The sequence below is a fragment of the Poecilia formosa genome, unplaced genomic scaffold (assembly GCF_000485575.1).
Source record: "Poecilia formosa unplaced genomic scaffold, Poecilia_formosa-5.1.2 Scaffold102, whole genome shotgun sequence".
Classification (NCBI taxonomy): domain Eukaryota; kingdom Metazoa; phylum Chordata; class Actinopteri; order Cyprinodontiformes; family Poeciliidae; genus Poecilia; species Poecilia formosa.
Window position 1 is genome coordinate 617,296 of NW_006800041.1, and position 17,125 is coordinate 634,420.

Sequence of the window (17,125 nt, forward strand, 5' to 3'; positions counted from 1 at the left end):
ACAGTTGTAGTCATTTTAGGGGTTATTTACATTGCTAAGAACAGCATGTAATGCAAAAAGTCCTGAAACACTGAGCAGCTGAACACCTGCGTTCAAAAGTTAAAAGAAGCTCTAATTAATTTAATCTGTAAATTGTATGATGCATTTTAGGCCCATTTAAAAATGTGATCAGAATGCCAAATATACTGTATATTTCTTAATTTTGAGTATGAGTATTAAAATAACTATAAAGAGCCACAAGACAACATAGATGAGCAAGAAAGTTGTAAGAATTGACATATTCCCCATTAATTGAGATGATACATATTTTGTGCATGAATTTGAACAGCCAACGTTTGAATAGTTACATAACTGCTGAGCACAGAAGTCGGTGTAAGCCTGGCTCTGTCAGGTCATGTCTCATTTGACTTCTGTTCTAACTGGATAACTGTTGGGTAACTTTCCTTTACTAATGGGGCAATTGAAAATTAATTGTTGTGACTAAGCCCAGAAGCACAAATAAACTCATTAAAAGAGCATTTGAAGCTACAAAATAAAAGACTGGCAGTAGATTATAATGCTGCTCCATGTTATAAAAACCACCTCATGTCTACTTAAAATCAAAACTCTGTTAAAGGAACTGGGAAAAGGCATATTAACACTTGATATGTGGTGTAACAATGTACAATAGATGTGAGTGAAGGAAAATTCAGCAATCAAAATTGGGCACAAACCATGTTTAATTTTTCATTCATACTTCACAGTAAGGGCATAAAACTGGTGGTCAAATTAACATAAACAAAAACAAAATCAGACAATTACTTCTTAAAAACCAGCAACAATAACAAAACAAAAAAAAAAAAATCACAAAGACAAAGAATCACAATTTTTTTATGACTTGCATAGCAAAATGAGGCTGAACTCAATTTTCTTGGTAAAAAAAAAACAACAACAAAACAAAAAGAGCAAATTATGAATTGAGTTTAAAAACACAAACACACACATTATCATGTTTCTTATTTTATTTTCCTGCACTGACTTAGTTGTTATTAGTAAAAACATCCAGAGCCAGTCAAAAATAGACAGGAGATCAATACCAAATCCTGCGCTTGGGTGAAATCTGATCTGTTTACCCTGAAAGCTCTGCTGCTGTGCAGTTGGAGTCTTTTTTAATGAGTCTGAGTCATTGAACCAGAGTGAACACAAATGATGATAGCAGCATTAAAGCTTGGCTTGGAACCAGATCCTCTCATTCCAGCGTTCCCAGCACGCAGGCTGATTGACACAGCAATAACGTCCGTTGCTCCCCAGCTTTATTTCATTCAGCTTAGTAACTTTGCAGTCGGCTCAACAGAAACAAGGAAACAACCAGAAGCACATGAAGGAAAATGTCATTTAAACAAATACGTTGATAAATACAGAACAAAGGGAGAAGGCAAACAGCTACAGCATCAGTGTTTGCTGATGTGTGGACCAGTCTGAGAGTTCTTTGACGTAGTTTGGGCCGAACAGATCGCCGTAGTTCTCCGTCTGTAGAGGATACGGGTTCTCCTCACCGGCGCCTGGGGGGTTCACAGCAGCATTAAAATCAGAGTGTTGACGTGGATTTGATTCAGTCAAACCCTCGTCAATATGGTTGCACTTGGACCAGCATGTCTTTTCCTAAACAGAATCACGATCTCAAAATGAAAGCAAAATGCAAAGCAATCATATTTTGCTTCATGAATTTATATTTCTTTAAATTTTTTGTTGTTTCTTATGCATCAAAACTGTTGTTCTGTTCCAAAAACAAAACTCTTTAAGAGCAATTTTTTTTTTTTTTTTTTTTTGCAAGACTGACAAATGCAAAACCATGCCCTGCAACATGGTAGCAACAGAGTATTGGCATGTTTCCTTTAAATAGTTATTTTATAGTGTAGAAAACAATATCATATAATAATTGATTAAACTTGCTCAGGAATATCTCAAATAGAGATTTTAAGTTATTCTTTTTGACTTTTTTTTTTAACTTGTTCCTCCTGAAGCATTACTGGTTTTCTCAGCTCTGAACACAGTGAAAGTACAAATTTATTAGCTGCTAATTTATGAATCTTAAAAAAGACAGTATTTAATTGTGTGAATGTGCATGGCTGTTTGTTTCAGTAGCTCACAACGCACTTGCTGTTTGGAATTATGAAATAAAATGATAGATTTTTAATAGCAGAATGTCATCAAATTTAGGAATCGATGACACTTTGTATAATAATCAAATTTTATGAACAGAATGAAACTGAGGTCAAAAGAAAACAGAAACAAGTGCCGTACATTGCGGTTGTTCCCACTGAGTGTGTGTCCTCCATCCTCTCTGCTCCCATGTCTGGTTCCAGAGGTCAGTGCTGCCTAAATGGTCCATCAGCTACAAGAGACAAAACACTCAGATAAAAAAAAACATACAGGGGAAAATATATATAAAATGTCTTAAATCTGTCAAATGGATCCTTGATTTATAGTAGCTTTTTCAGGCAACTGTTGCTACTTCATCGTTTTTTAGTTCCATTTCTGTCAGAAAAAGTAGTACTTACCTTACAGACAGCCTCATTTGGTTCCTGCTCCACAGGTTTGGATTCCCACATTCCTGAAACAAAACGATACTTATGAATCTTCTGGAACTGAGAGACTTTGAACCCTTCAATCTAGGAAAGACAAGGCACTATATAACTCACCTTGTACTTCAGGGCTGTTGAAGCTGTGTTGTACACAGGTCTCCACCTTATGTGGTGGGTCTGTAACAGGTAGTGCTGTTGTAGGCTGCCAGGTTTGCTGTGAGGTGTATGTTTCATCACTTCTGGAGTTTTCTAAACCTCTCGGCCTCTCCTGCGGTCTGTTGAACAGTCCCGCTGATGCGAAGAGGAGAGCAGGATTGAATTAAGAGGTGGGTAAGAAAGGCTTTTAAGAAATGAAAAGGGTGTCGCAATTTATAAGTTGCTTACTTCTCCTTCGTCTGCGTGTTTGAGAGCTGGGCAGCATCCTGTAGACTCTGTAGGCGTTGCTGCCTCGCTTCCTGCTGTGCTCCCGCAGCTCACAGATGTCAGGGAGGGAATTCAAGGCACACCGGAAATTTGCTTTCCATGTCTTGGGATCTGGCTTGTCTCTGCCTGGACGGTACTTTCCTGACACAAACGAAGAAAGAGGTAAATGTTAGTGACGGGAGCTTTTAGAACTCGTAGATGGCTACTTTCCTGCAAAACAGCAATTTATCCCTCAAGTTATTGTCAAAACCAATGTGAATAACTTAACTCATAAATAAACTAATCAAGAAAATGACATTTTTGTCTGTTCATAAGTATTAAGATGTTTGTTTGTTTTTTTGGTGCTAAGATCCGGCTGGCTAGCTGCACAGGAAGCCTAAGAAGTGAGGTTAAGGTTACCTCTAACCCTAAACTGGCCTAAAGGGATTTCTGTTACTTGTACCAGCCATGAGGTGGGTAAACAACAACACAGCTCCATAGTGACCTGTTTCTGCAGAAACTATACTACACACCTCAAATGTATAATTACTATGAGGAAGCAATTATAGCAGCAGGAAGAGGTTTGAAGCACACCTGCAAACCTCTATTAATTTCTGTCTTTCTGGGTAGCTAGTCATAAGGTGTTACTTTATGTGTCATGATATGGCATGACACAAAAACGTAACGCATGCCTTTAAAGCAAAATTTTTCCTCATTATTCATTTCCCTGTCAGATTTAGCTTTAAAGTAATGCTTTAATTTTATCTATTTATTTATTTCGAACAGACAGAAAAGACAATCAAGAAAAAAAGAAAAACAAAATAAAATAGAATGAAACAAACTTAAGAAATAAAATGTAAAACAAATTATTTTGCCCATGTGACGTGCACATTTTATATTTTCTGTTTGAAAATTTGATCAGCATGATCATTTATCACCAAAGATCAATGTTCACATACAACAAGACAGAGATCTGAAAAAATCTGGTTGCAAATCAGAAGAAAAGGTTTGATTGTTGTAATACTACTATAGTTTTTTTTTTTGTTCATTGAATTATTGATAAAAATAAAAGAAAAATGTGTTAATTTTGAATCTAATCATCCTTTTAAAATCTTTTTTTATATGTTTCAGGAGATGTTTGTCTCACTTCTTAACAGAAACACACGTCTTACTTGAATAAAATACATTTTAAATAACAACCTGCCAGGTTCATGAACAATTTATGGGTTAAGTGTAACGACCGTAACCAGAGTAACCAGAGTAACTGCCTCTCCTCAGACTTTGATGTATTTGACACAGTATTGTTAGTTAGAAATAAAAACATTCCTATAATGAAAATAGTCAGCACTACTTTGTAGAGTCAGACCTTAAGATTAATAGATGTAAATATGAACAAATGATGACTGAGATGACTCTCCATGTTGTTTTCAGAGATGTCATTTCACAGTCTCCAGTTGATGCCAGCAGAGAAATGAGAGTTCAAAAGTTTGGACCTCTCCTCTATCTCTGGCACTTTTGAGTATACACTGAAAAGCTTTCTTAGGATTACTGGTTGAGTGTTAAAACTGCTGTCTTTGTACATCTTGTGTCGTTATAAATCAGGTTCAAACTGAAGTGGCAGCTCTGCACTGTTGGCTCCTCAAAGGTGTGTTCTAGTCACTGTTCTTTACGAAGATCCAGACGTACTCCATAAGGCTTGGTTAACTGCCTAGTTTAATTGAATGCCTAGCAGAAATGACGAAATGGCAAAGTACCAAATTTCTCTTGATGAACACAGACATAACAGACACCATGATATTGTCCCTGATTACGTGACTCATCTAATGAGCATATATTTCAGCTTTGTAAGCTCTTCTATACAACTGAGCGTCGGAAATCTGGGTGTTGGCTTTGAACAGTTCAATAGCTCAGTTCAATGCATAGCTTTTATTTCTGAACTGAGACAGAGGTTGTGAAATGTGGAGATGTTTAGACTCTCCTAGATTACCATAATAGATTTCCCTATTATATCAAATCAGCTGCAGATCAACTTAAGACTGTGCAAACTGCATGCAGCTCTTGTGATATTATCAGGTACAAATAAAAGAGCTCACATCTTTTCAGCTTTGAGTTCTCCAGGCTGTTGAGCATTTAATCTTAGTTTTGATTTTATTTTGAAAAACCTGGCTCTTCCATTTCCAGGTCAAAGGGTTTTCATCGTTCCCGCTCATCCTGCAGTAGCGTTGTGGATTGCATTTTGAAAATCTGTTTCTTCAAGGATATGACTGAAGCATTTTTTTTTTAAAGCAGCTGGATATGTTTTTATATAGACAAGTAAAGAATAGCTCTGCAACTTTTATTTTATTTAGTTTAGTATGTTTATTTTTCATTTTGTTCTAGTAATTTTGTCAATTCAATATTTTAAGCATGTTCTTTTGTCTTTTTTCTTCTTGTTTTACAGCAGTTTGTGATTTCTATCTATTCAGAGTATGAAATACATAAACTGTATTTTCTTTCTTACTTACTTGAATTCTACTTAATTTGTAATATTAATGAATATGCAGACTGACACAGTTAACATGGTGAATAATTTAAATATTTTTAGGGCAGCATCATTTCATGAATAAACATATACCAAACAGACTGTGCATCACGTCATCCTGACTAATTGGCTTTTCTCACTACAGGAAAAAGACGAGCAAAAATACCAAAACCGAATATACAGCGACTGAATCGGCGGCACATAAAAAACATTCATCGGTGCTGTGGATGAACGTAGACATTGACCTTTCTTGAAAATGTTCTATTAATTATTTGCTTCCTTGAAGGGAACTTGTAGATGCAAAAAATGTTTTTAAAAAAAGCAAGCACTGAGAAGGCTGAGCAGGAAGAACCTCCAGTGACCTGTCAGTTAAATATGCTTTGAACATTCCTCCAAATATGAACAACGGTGAATGAATGCCCAGACTGACAAGAATTCAACCATATTTAGCAAAATATGGATATCCACTGTGGTACTTATATGTGTCAGAAACTAGGCTGAACCTTTGTAAAAAAAAAAAAAAAGCAGGTATTTCTCCTTTTAAATGGAGCAGGAATACTTTAGCACAGCATGCATTTCCCTGAAAATATCAAATGTCATCAGCTGGCAGACCATCTATCTTGTAAAATGAGTGCGAAGGTGAAATGAGTCCTTTCTCAAATTTAGCACCGCTCTGTGGTTTGACTCCGAGTCTCACCTTAGACATTAATTACAAGGGTTAGGAAGATAATCGCTGTGAACATCAAACTCAGGTAAATAATTGAGATACTTCCTACGTTGCAACGTCTACATCTGAGTTCCTCTGGAAACTGTTTTTAATGTCTTCAGTCTACATCTCATGAAAACCATTAGAGATGCACTTTGACAGCAATATGATCACCTTTCAACCTCACTGCAAGTGAACTGCAGCTTTCCCATGATGTGACGTGATGCAGATCCAAAAAAAAGAAAAAAAAAAAGAAAAGATTTTCCCAAGACAAAAAGAAAGAAAATGTACTTGGCTTTGCACGTCTGTGCATGTGTATGTGTGATCTTATAAGAAAGGCAGAGTGAGAAACAACCTTAGCAGAGCATGACATTTTATAGATTGCAAAGGAAAAAGCATTTGATTGTTTTTCCATGCCAGTAATGGTTGCTCAGATGCATGCAGATTTTCCCCCCCTTTTATTTACTCTGCTTTTTGTATGAAGCAATAGTTCTGTAAGCTGGAAGTATTTTTCTTGGCTGTATGCTCATGTTGGCTCTGAACTCTCAATGGGGTCCTGGATGGATTGCACCGAGATCTAAACAATGGAGAAGTGCCTACTTGTTTGCAAAGATAGCCATCCATAATTATTTGCGTAGTTTGTTTATTTATGATCTCTTATGAAGCTCTCATCAGTTACCTGGAAAAGGGATTTATGACTGGAATGTGGTTCATCGAGAAAAACTAAACGATTCAGCGGCTCTTCAGTGGAAATCAAATCAAAGCGAGAGAAACGGTCAACAGGCAAAGATAATTCTGATCGCAAACACTTTTTCCATTCTTTTTTTAATTTTTGCGATTTTTACAATTACTTTTTAGCTTTTTTGAGGAGGGGCGGGGGGGTTAAACTTACTTTTAACAAAGTGACTTTTCTTTTGAAGCCCAACCATTTGGAGATATCTAGAGATGAAAAAAGGAACAATCTGCATCGATCTCCAGGACAATAAAGTTTTGAAATGTTGACACGAAAGATTCTGTACCTGGTCCTTCAGAGAGGAACACTCTGACATAGAATATAGTTATTCTCAACTTCTATTTTAGCTTTCATTTTTTTTCCCTAATGGGAAAAAAGATATTGTCATTTTAACAGTTACAAACTTTTTGTGATTCTTTTCTTTGAATGCTGTTTGTGTTTCTATTTATTCATTGATTTAAAACAGGCTTAAAAAGCAAACAAGCAAAACAAACAAAAAAAAACAAAACAAGTAATGTCTAGGACAAGAGAAGGGAAACATGTGCACATATAACGAAGAACTATATAAAGAAGTAAAATCCTATTCATTTCAGTTCCTTACCTCAGTTTAATTAAATATACAATCTACTAACTCAGTAATTATCAGAAATGTTTGGTATCTTCATGCATGTTGTATTTCATTGTTAAAGGACCAACCAATAAATAAATAAATATTGCTAAAAAATTATGTAAAAAAAAAAGTGATCACAAACTAAATCTCATAACATGAAAAAGCAAATTTACAGACACATTATTACTTCTGCTGCTATTATTTCTTATAATAATAATAATAATAATAATAATAATAATAATAATAATAATAATAATAAGCCAATTTTGACATAAAATTAAATATGTAAACAGACAAGAAGTTTAATATCTGATCTTTGTTATACATAAAATAAATGAGATCAATAAATACGATTAGTATTACTTCTACCACTAATAATGGTAAGAAAAATAACAATGAAACTATTAGCAACATTACTGTAACACAAAACAAAAATAAATCAAGAAAGAAAACTCGGTAGCGTGCTACATAGTTGCGCCATCCACTTCGTCCCTGTACATTGTGAGTGCTATAGTTTTTTTTTTAAATTTATTTTTAAACTAGTCGATGTTTGGATGTTGTTTTAATTCCACATTCAATCTGTTCTATAGTTTGGTTCCACTTACAGATAGAAAATCTTGTTTTTTTTTGTTGGATTGTACTGCTCCGATGAAGCAGTAAAACCCACATTGTATCATCAGTTGCACAATAAAAACAAAGTCCGCGTAATATTTTGTGTTTTGGTTCAAACTGAGAAGAAAATACATAGATTCAGCATCATTTAAAACTCTCAAAAACTCTGAGCCTGAATCAGAAACATTTATTTACTTCCCTGTGCAATAATTCAGCAATATATTTAAAAGTATAAGCATTAGTGTTTTCTTTACTAACAATATTAGACTGTGAAATTATCTTTCATACAGCTTCAACAACAGCAACCCAATTTGCTGCAATCATAGCAAAGACTAGAGCTCACATTATCTATCATGACCTTCCACTCACTGAGATGCTTAATGTGATCTAAAATGGGCCAGCAGAAGAGGAGGCAGTTGGAGAACCTGTGGTTCACCGACATGAACAGGAAGACCCAGGCGGTAGAGTAAAAGCAATTTTGTGAGTTTGTGGGTCTTACCTGTGTGCATAGCCCAACTCCTGAAGAGCGTAGCATCCCGGTCAATGCTCCAACCGTGGCGAGCTGCGTGTTTCCATGGAATCTGGAAGATGGAAGCTGACTGTCGGACGAGATGAAGTCACATTTTAGTCGTCACGTTACTTAACTTTACGTTTTGGTTCAAAAAAAGAAGTGATTTCCCCCACAAGAAGCGACATGAACCCAGATGTGCATGTACATGTCTGTGCAGGTGCAAGGAAGGAGGGTAAGCGTGACATATAGGAACATACCTGGTCCAGCCAGCTGACACCTGGATACTTCCCGGACTGAATCTGCTCCTCCAGCCAAGGTCTCAGCCTCTGCCTTACCGGTTGCTGCATACTGCAGGTCAGCGCTTCAAGTGTGCAGAAAGGTGGTTTGGAAATAGGTGTCACAAGAGACATGGGAGTCCAAGTAGTGGAATAAGGAAAAAAAAAAGAAAGATGTGGTGTGATCAAATCAAGTTCCACTGGAACAACCGTCCTACTCTGTCAGATTCTTCCAATCACAGGTAATCTTCATCTAGCTCCTCGCATATGTAAACCTGATTCAGCTCCTCCTCCAGATAAGTTTCCTCAAACAGGGGCTCCTCCTCTTATAGGAAATCACACCGGTCTTCTTTTGAAGTTGGATGGAGTGGTTGGATGGGTTTAGGATTGTGTCAACATATTTAAATCGGCTGTGATTGACTTGACATTTGGAAATGCTAAGAGTAAAATGGCACTAATGAAGTTCTACTACTGCCACTTTTAAAATTAGTTGGAATTAGATTTGTTTTTTTTTTACTATTTTTTTTTAATCATGATTGCATCATAGGTTTTCAGGTGTGAAAGCCAGAGTTAAGAGATTTTACTGCACCTGAAGTACAACAGTGTGTGCGCACAAAGAACACCAGATGGAAGCAGAACAAACACGATTGACGGCAGGCGAGTCACGTGAGCCTGCAACAGAGCTGCAGAACAAACGCAAGAAGTGCATCCACACTGTTCATGGCATTCTAGAGGAGACTGCTGAACTATGTTCCAAAACACAAATGAAACAAGATATCATATAGTGTAAATGATTTACCAGTGTAACACGTTTTCAATAAGAAAACGTGTTACCGTTTATGTTATTACGACAGTTCTTCAAATTCTGGTCTAAATCTTAATCAAGGTGAAAATAGACAAACTTGCAGACTTTTTCCATCTTTTATTCCACATAGTTTCACTACTGTGTGACTAAAGTTTCATTTTTATATATATTTTTTTTTCATTAGAGTTTTAAGTTTTGCATCTATTGATTCTGTAAAGGTTTTAAGTTTCTCATTACAGGTGAGGTTTTCTCATTCGCCAAAAAAAAAAAAAAAAAAAAAACAAAACTACTGTTGGTGAATGATTTAGGAACCATTAACTGAAATAAATGCTTGAAATTTCTAAGAAAAACAAAACAAAACAAAAACAAAAAAAAAAAAAAACAACCCTCACTTAAACCTTTCCTTTCAGAATAGGTGGAAATAAAAGGTCTTGGACCACAAGTCCAAGACTCTTGATGGATTAAAACTCCATCAAGAGTTTTAATCTGGCTTTGCAGCATGGAAAAGCGCTTCTGGAAGTGCTTCCATTAAGGATGAACCAATATTCTGTAAACTTTCTGTTCTCATGCAGTCGGACGACTGAAAGTGCCGTTTTCTGCACGGTTGCCCCTGTTATCTTACAGAACAAGTTATGAAACCAGTTTGAGCTTTCTGACACTGTATTAAATTGCTTGAAATCATTCTCAAATGACTATACTTTGTTGAGCTTCCTTGTGTTTTCTATTTCATAGAGGCAGGGCAATTGACCCATAGCTCTTTTATATTCAACATGTTGTTTTTTTTTTTTCTGGCAAATGTAATAAACTAACATCGTAACATATAAAACTAAACTTATCTCCTCCATATGTTCCCAGAACTGTAAGCTCTTTGCCTACTGGACTAGAAGACTGAAACACACCAATATGTCAGAACTTTTACAGTTAAAGACAAAAACTGAGATTCTTATTGTTTGACATTAGATGCAAAAGAACAACATTATTATATATTTAGATCAGAAACTTGAGACACTTTTGACATTGACCTTAGTTTTAACCCAACATCATCATGTTGTTACCTTTGCAATATCAACACATATCAACACGGTTTAAAATGTGTTTTGAAAGGATATAGCTATTATATGAATTTGTGACGTCTTGTCTAGATTATTGCAGTAGTATTTGTGTGGATACATACCAAAGACATACGCAGCCAGCTTCAAATACTAAAGCCTCGATTTAAATACACACCAAGGAGAGCACATCAATCCAACAATCAAGAATGCTCCCGCTGGTTACAGTTTTGGACTTGATTTTAAGACTTTTTTTTGTTTTACTTGTTTTTATTTATTTTATTTTATTTTTTTCATGTGTTTTGACAGTACAATGGCAATATGCTGGTGCTACTAGAGGATGAGGAAGAAGTAGTTTGTTGTTATGGTTCAAAGCTGTGGACAGCTTTTACGGAGACTTTTTGAGGTGTTGACTGTTATAAAACAAAACAAATATTGTAATTTTTTAATAAAAGAAAGTATATATTTTTGCTAATATTTGTAAAAAAAATCTGTGTATGGCTGCTGTTACCTAATAGCACTTTATAGCAGTTGTATTTTTACGTCTTAAAATACTTTGAAAACAAGACTGCTGGCAAACTGCCATACAAATAAGGATTTTTATTCATGCTTTTAAAAAGCATTTTTCTGTTAAACTTACTGCACAATGAAATCCTTACTTGTCAGTAATATTTTGGTGTCACTGTTGCCCAGCGCACTGCAATCCCTCTTTCTTATCATTGAGCATCTTTTCTTCTCCATTTGTTGTCATAAGTAAAACATGCCCAGTAGTCGTGACGCATACTTCTGTGGAAATGAATCACCAGCTCTAGAGAACTGCAATAAGGAAGTAATTTCTTAACCCTGAACAGAGCCATGCTCTGTTTTAACTGAATGTCTCAGTCACACTCGTCAGTTTTGTTGCTTGTTTTTCTTATAAACGGAGGTAGATTGGTCTTGACACCGTTTTACTCATATTACAAAGTTTATTTAAGGAACAAACAGAACACATTATATTTAACAGAAACATATTACTTTACTCTGCTTTATTCAAGCATTTGCAAAAATAAAAAAAAGAGAGATTGTGGTTTAAAACAGACGTCTCTGGCTCGTAGAGCAGATCATATATAAACTTGATATCTACAAATTTTACATTGTGAAAAACAAGCAAAAGAGTAAACAATTTCACGCAGCACAAATAAAGTCCTAATCTCATTAGAGAATACTTAGATAAATGTTTAAGCCTGTACAACTTGTTTTGTAGTTTTCAGCAAACTTATTTTATTCTCATTCATGTAAAATACCATGAAACCCCTGATGATAATGTTTAAAAGGACATAAAATGTTAAAAAAGACGAAAATAAACAGGTACGCTGTAAAACAACTTGACCGATGTCACTGGTACAAACTGGCTCTTAAAGTCGAGAAGGTTTCCTGAAGCTTCCACATCTTGCCATACAAAGCCTTAAGCCAGGCCTGGTGAGCTACACATATTTATAGCCGTCAACTACAATTACTGGGGCAGACTTGTCAGAAGACAGTAAGGGTAAGTGTGGTATCTGCAGCACAGAAGGACCTGGACCATTCCACGTTTTCAAATCTGGACTAAAGCACGGTTGAGGCATCTGGAGGACTCCCCCGCCTTGAATCACGTTCAAACCTTGATGACCAATGCTTTGGTTTCCTGAAGGCAGAACACCTGGCTGCTCCACTTTGTTTGGGAATGGCTTGTAGTCGTCTACAACTACAGGGCAGTGGAGTGTCCCCGGAGGCAGTTTGCTTAAAAACAGCATTTTGAAGAAGTCGGTGTTCTCTTCATCAAATCTCTTGAAGCTGGAGTCAAACCCAGACGAGGTGGCTGTAGTGGCACCACTGAAAGTGGAGGATAAGCTGCTGTTTTCTGAAAGAAGGGATTGGTTGGCATCTGCTTTGGATTGCTGATATGACATGTCCACCCGCACGTCAGATGAAATGTCTTTCTGTGCCAGAAACAGACCAGCAAGTATCTGTTGGTCAGGACAGTCCACAGTGTCACTTTTGCAGGAATTGCTTGAGTTGTCTCGGAGTTGTACTGTAGAACTGTCCTCCTTCGTCAGATCCAGGGACTTGGGAAGAGACATAAAATAGCTACGATTGACGATGCCAGAGGATACAGAACTCGGCCTATTTGATGTGAAAAGAGGCACCGTTTTATCTTGGGGACCAGGAGGATGAGGTAGACCAGATAAGGGAAAGTGTTTTGATAGGCATTCCAATACGGCTTTATGTATAGTATCAGCAAACTCGCCCTTTGGCTCAAGATGTTCCGTCTGACCATAACAAAGATCTGAAGAGCCTCCACTGCTGTTGCCATTTATACTGCCGTCTTCTCTTTGTTTAATTGGCACCCTGAACATAGAGAAACATTTATTCAAACCACCAATGCAATCCCACACACAAAATATCAGTAAATTTGCAGTACGTACAATTGGTCGTCGTCCCTTGAAGGGAGGCTCTTAACCCAGACAGGGGAGGTGCGATCAGAATCAGGTTTGTAAAGCTGAAACAAGAAAGATTTAGATCAGAAAACCGTGTCCTGCAGCGTTTGTTCAGCAGCAGCAGAAATAATTGTTGCTTTTACGAGGGTGATTATGTAATGCATAGGGGTGCACCAATCAATCAGGCCCAGTTTCCATAACTTTGGGTGATCGACCAAAACTAACCTTATCCACTGATTTTTTTGAAGATTGGTGATCATTCAGAAACTGAAATGGGTACATCCCTAGTCATGTTATTTATTTGTCATTTAATTTCTTGTTTTATGACAATGTGGTTTTTGACAATTTTATCCATTTTTCTTTTTAAAAAAATGACTTTAAATGTATCAATGCTCTTGTTGCAGAGCTAATGAGTAGAATATTTTCAAAAGACTTATCAGTTTGCAATCATTTGTTCAATATTCTGTCTCATTCATATTTGGAACAATTTCCCTCCAGTAATAAAAATGGAAATAGATCATAGAGTTTTAAGTTCTCAGGTGAAATATGTCTAAAACAAAAACAAATATGTGAACACTGATGTATACTGACCTACTTTGTTGTGGAGAATTAGCTTTCTCTAATATACATTTATATGTTTTTCTTGTTTATACAGAAATTCAGCTTAGGTGTCTCTGTGCGTTTGTGTGAAAGGAATTTTTAATTTTATATTTTGCTGTCTTTTAATAAAGGTCCAACCAAGAACTGGGTTTGCAAATGAGTCTGTGGCTAGAAAACCTATGCACAAAGCAACAGCTGCTCTGGTTTTCACATGTAACATTGTTTAACGTGTTGTCCTTGATGAAATAAATTTGAACTGAACTGGAACTTCAAATGCTTTTTATCTAATTAGCTGAAGCAAAAATGGAGTCTCACCTCTGGAATCCTGACTAGTACAAGAAGTTGTTTTGGTTCTGAGAAGCTGTCCCACCACTTCTTCTTGATCCTACAAAATGGAAATGGATAAACACAGAGAGGTTAGTATACTGAGCTAACAGAGCCATGTAATGCACACAGAGGCACAATGCAAATATTTTGCTAATAACATGACTTACCTTACAAAGCAGATGTAAATAGAGACTATCAAGATGAATAGAAAAATGCTAAGGGAAATGATGGTCCACAGGAGAATCTGGGTTGGTGCGCTAGCTGAGAAGTGGCAAGTGAGAAGTCGGTTAGAGAAAGAAACCCAGTTTGTTCACCAGCAGCGACATAGAGGCATAAAGATTACTTCTGAGTTTACAGGGTCGTTAAGTGAGCACGAATCTGATCAGAATAAGTTTATGTCCTATCGCAGGGATAAGGCATATCGAAGCATCTTTTACTTTTAATGAAGAGTTAGGATTTGATCACGACAAAACTTACGGGTTTTAATTTTATACTCTTCGCTTGCGTCGCTGAATTTATCACTGTAGCTCGTGAAGCTCCTCACACTGACCATGTAAACTGTATCTGGCTCCAATTCTTGACCATTTATTTGATAACTCTCAAATCCATCAGATGTAGCTGGAGTGATCGGGCCAAAACTCTGGTATGAAACAGAAAGTATTTCAAGACAAAGGGTTGTGTGGTTGGTATTGTTTACCAACACAATTAAAAACTAATAGGTTACTTGGTGATGAATACTACTTGGAAATTTGGACTTACCTTCAATAGGGTTCCATTTTTGGAGATATTCACTTCAGCGGTCAGTTCTCTAAGAACCTCATTCATGTGTGTCTTCCAGTAGACTGTATAGATCCCTTCAGTTTCATTCACTGACACAATCGTTGGAGTTTTAGGCTTTACTGTGTAAAAGAAAAGGGAAACAGACCTCAGTTTTTCTAAACTAATTCTAGTCTACATATGGCAGCGTGTTTGAGCGTTGAGAATCTCTACATACAGCTCTTCAGGACGTCGAAACTTGCTGAATTCACTTCGTTGACTCCTTCGAAGACTTTTACAGAATACTTAAAATAGATAGGATCAAATGTCGTAGAGCAGCAGCACTGCTCGCTGTAACACTTCTCCAAAGAGCAATTGTATTTCCTATAGAGTACAAAATTATAAACAATATCACAAACAATGATGTAAACAACGTCCCGATAAAATTAATCTGTAAATCTTAAACGAAAAAACTCACTCATTCGTATCATCCACGTCCAAGGTATATTGTGAACACTGTTTCACCCCCAGTTGACAAAATACCTGATCATAGTCGTTGAAACAGTCGAGACCTACAAAAAATTATAAAACTCAAATGACGATTTTTACTTTATTTTCATAATTATATTGCCAAAAAGCTGTTGGAACATACATACCAATGGCAGCTTGCGCAGTCGCAAAGTATCCCAAAAAAAGAAAAAGCAGGAAAGAAGCCATACTTTCTCAATCGTGCCGACAAGCAAAAGTCAAAATCGAAACGATTTAAATTTAGGAAAACTCTTTCTGCTATTTCCAGTCGACTCCTTAGTCAAAACAAAACCGTCCCATGATGTTCTTTGTCGAAAATAACCTTTTCACACAGCTACCAGAAGTGCGGAATGGACAGAGTTGGTCGGGGAGGGATTATACTGCTGAAGGAAAACTGTTCCTGTATGTGTTGCGCTACGAATTCAAGGGAAGTGCGTCCCACCACTCCCATTTCCTCTCACGGCGGACACTTGCTGAAACAGAGCATTATAAAAACACACGCTTTTTTTTAATTTTTACAACTAAATAAGGGAATATCTATTTAATATGAGCGCAGTAGCATATAGAAGGTAGAGCAGAACTTAGGAAGCGCGTCGATATCTTACAACATTAAACACAGACGTCGTTATTTGTACTCCTCTCAACTAGACTAAAAATATAATTTCCTGTGTGTGTTTAACACTAAAGACTTTATTAGTGTTTTTGTAGAGACTTAATTCCTCATAAGCCTGTTACAAAGAAGTAAAGAAACAAAACGACGTATTAGCAAAGAATTAAACTTAGTTTTTGTCTAGCAGCTGTGGTACTTAAAATTTTGAACAACAAAAATATGTATGGACATATATAACAATTTCAAAAAGATGTATAAATGTGTCATTTTTTTATTCTATGAATACACTTTTTTTTTTACTACAATTGTAAAAAAATATTTGTCAGTATAATACACGCCTTATATGATCTTTTTTGGTCCTTACATTTAATGTAATATGTTATAATAAACAAGGGTAAATCCTGAAAAACTTTTCAAAGGATGATGCAGTCCTGAACATCTATATTCATCCTGTCAGGAAAATGAAAGCAACACAGGTCAACGGCTTTCAAGTTTCACTGAAAGCCGTACAGAAAATGTCACAATGCTGAAGGTGGGAAGTTTGTGGTCTTACTCCATATTGAAAACCTTTGTGATGAGATGAAGTGCAGTTTTCTGTGCGCAGCTGCCAATGACTGCAGGAAATGCATTAAAGTTTCACAGCATTTGACTTGGACAAGTCAGACAGCAGGAGATATGATTTTTTGTATTTCTATTTCCATAGATGTAAATTAGAAGAACATCTAGACCAGTGACTATGGCTGTGAGAAAGAGGTTGTATTCATCAATAGTCTGACAAATGCAAATGCAAGAGGTCAAGCAAAATAATCTTTATTTATAGAGCCTTTTCTGGTACAGTCAGGTGAAGCACAAAGAGCTTCATAGAGGTTAATAGGACAGACTTTTACCCTCTGAAGAGGCCCATATCAAAAATGATCAAATTACATAAAATAAATTATACTGACTGTAAAATTGTGAATTTTTAAAAGTGAGATAATAAATCAATAAAGATGACGAGAAACTGTAGAAATGCAATCATGTAGATTTGCAAGGAAACATTGTATATATAAAAAATAAAAAA

The 17,125-nt window shown here is 36.2% G+C and overlaps 2 protein-coding genes across 2 annotated transcripts; both read right to left on the minus strand.

Annotated features, from left to right (window-relative positions):
• Positions 1 to 695: 695 nt before the first annotated feature.
• LOC103142825 (interferon regulatory factor 1-like) lies at positions 696 to 9,999 on the minus strand. Its single transcript, XM_007559071.2, has 7 exons — positions 8,917 to 9,999; positions 8,648 to 8,747; positions 2,949 to 3,128; positions 2,682 to 2,855; positions 2,541 to 2,593; positions 2,284 to 2,374; positions 696 to 1,541 (listed from the first exon to the last, which is right to left on the minus strand). Exons 1-7 carry the CDS (start codon positions 9,067 to 9,069, stop codon positions 1,423 to 1,425), a joined length of 870 nt encoding a protein of 289 aa, XP_007559133.1. The 5' UTR covers positions 9,070 to 9,999; the 3' UTR covers positions 696 to 1,422.
• A 1,734-nt stretch (positions 10,000 to 11,733) lies between these two features.
• On the minus strand, positions 11,734 to 15,874 carry LOC103142826 (uncharacterized). The gene is made up of 9 exons (XM_007559072.2): positions 15,584 to 15,874; positions 15,406 to 15,499; positions 15,166 to 15,311; positions 14,931 to 15,070; positions 14,649 to 14,811; positions 14,339 to 14,432; positions 14,160 to 14,229; positions 13,233 to 13,306; positions 11,734 to 13,155 (listed from the first exon to the last, which is right to left on the minus strand). The coding sequence occupies exons 1-9, from the start codon at positions 15,642 to 15,644 to the stop codon at positions 12,252 to 12,254; spliced, it is 1,746 nt and encodes a 581-aa protein (XP_007559134.1). The 5' UTR covers positions 15,645 to 15,874; the 3' UTR covers positions 11,734 to 12,251.
• Positions 15,875 to 17,125: the final 1,251 nt, after the last annotated feature.

Coding starts and splice junctions, on each gene's coding strand:
- LOC103142825 (XM_007559071.2), bottom strand. CDS start 9,069: ATGTCTCTTGTGACACCTATTTCCAAACCACCTTTCTGCACACTTGAA. Junction 2,594..2,681: donor CAACAGCCCTGAAGTACAAG/GTGAGTTATATA, acceptor GTTTTGTTTCAG/GAATGTGGGAATCCAAACCT. Junction 1,542..2,283: donor TCAGTGGGAACAACCGCAAT/GTACGGCACTTG, acceptor TGAACCCCCCAG/GCGCCGGTGAGGAGAACCCG.
- LOC103142826 (XM_007559072.2), bottom strand. CDS start 15,644: ATGGCTTCTTTCCTGCTTTTTCTTTTTTTGGGATACTTTGCGACTGCG. Junction 15,071..15,165: donor TTTCGACGTCCTGAAGAGCT/GTATGTAGAGAT, acceptor TCTTTTACACAG/TAAAGCCTAAAACTCCAACG. Junction 13,307..14,159: donor TACTAGTCAGGATTCCAGAG/GTGAGACTCCAT, acceptor TTCTTGTTTCAG/CTTTACAAACCTGATTCTGA.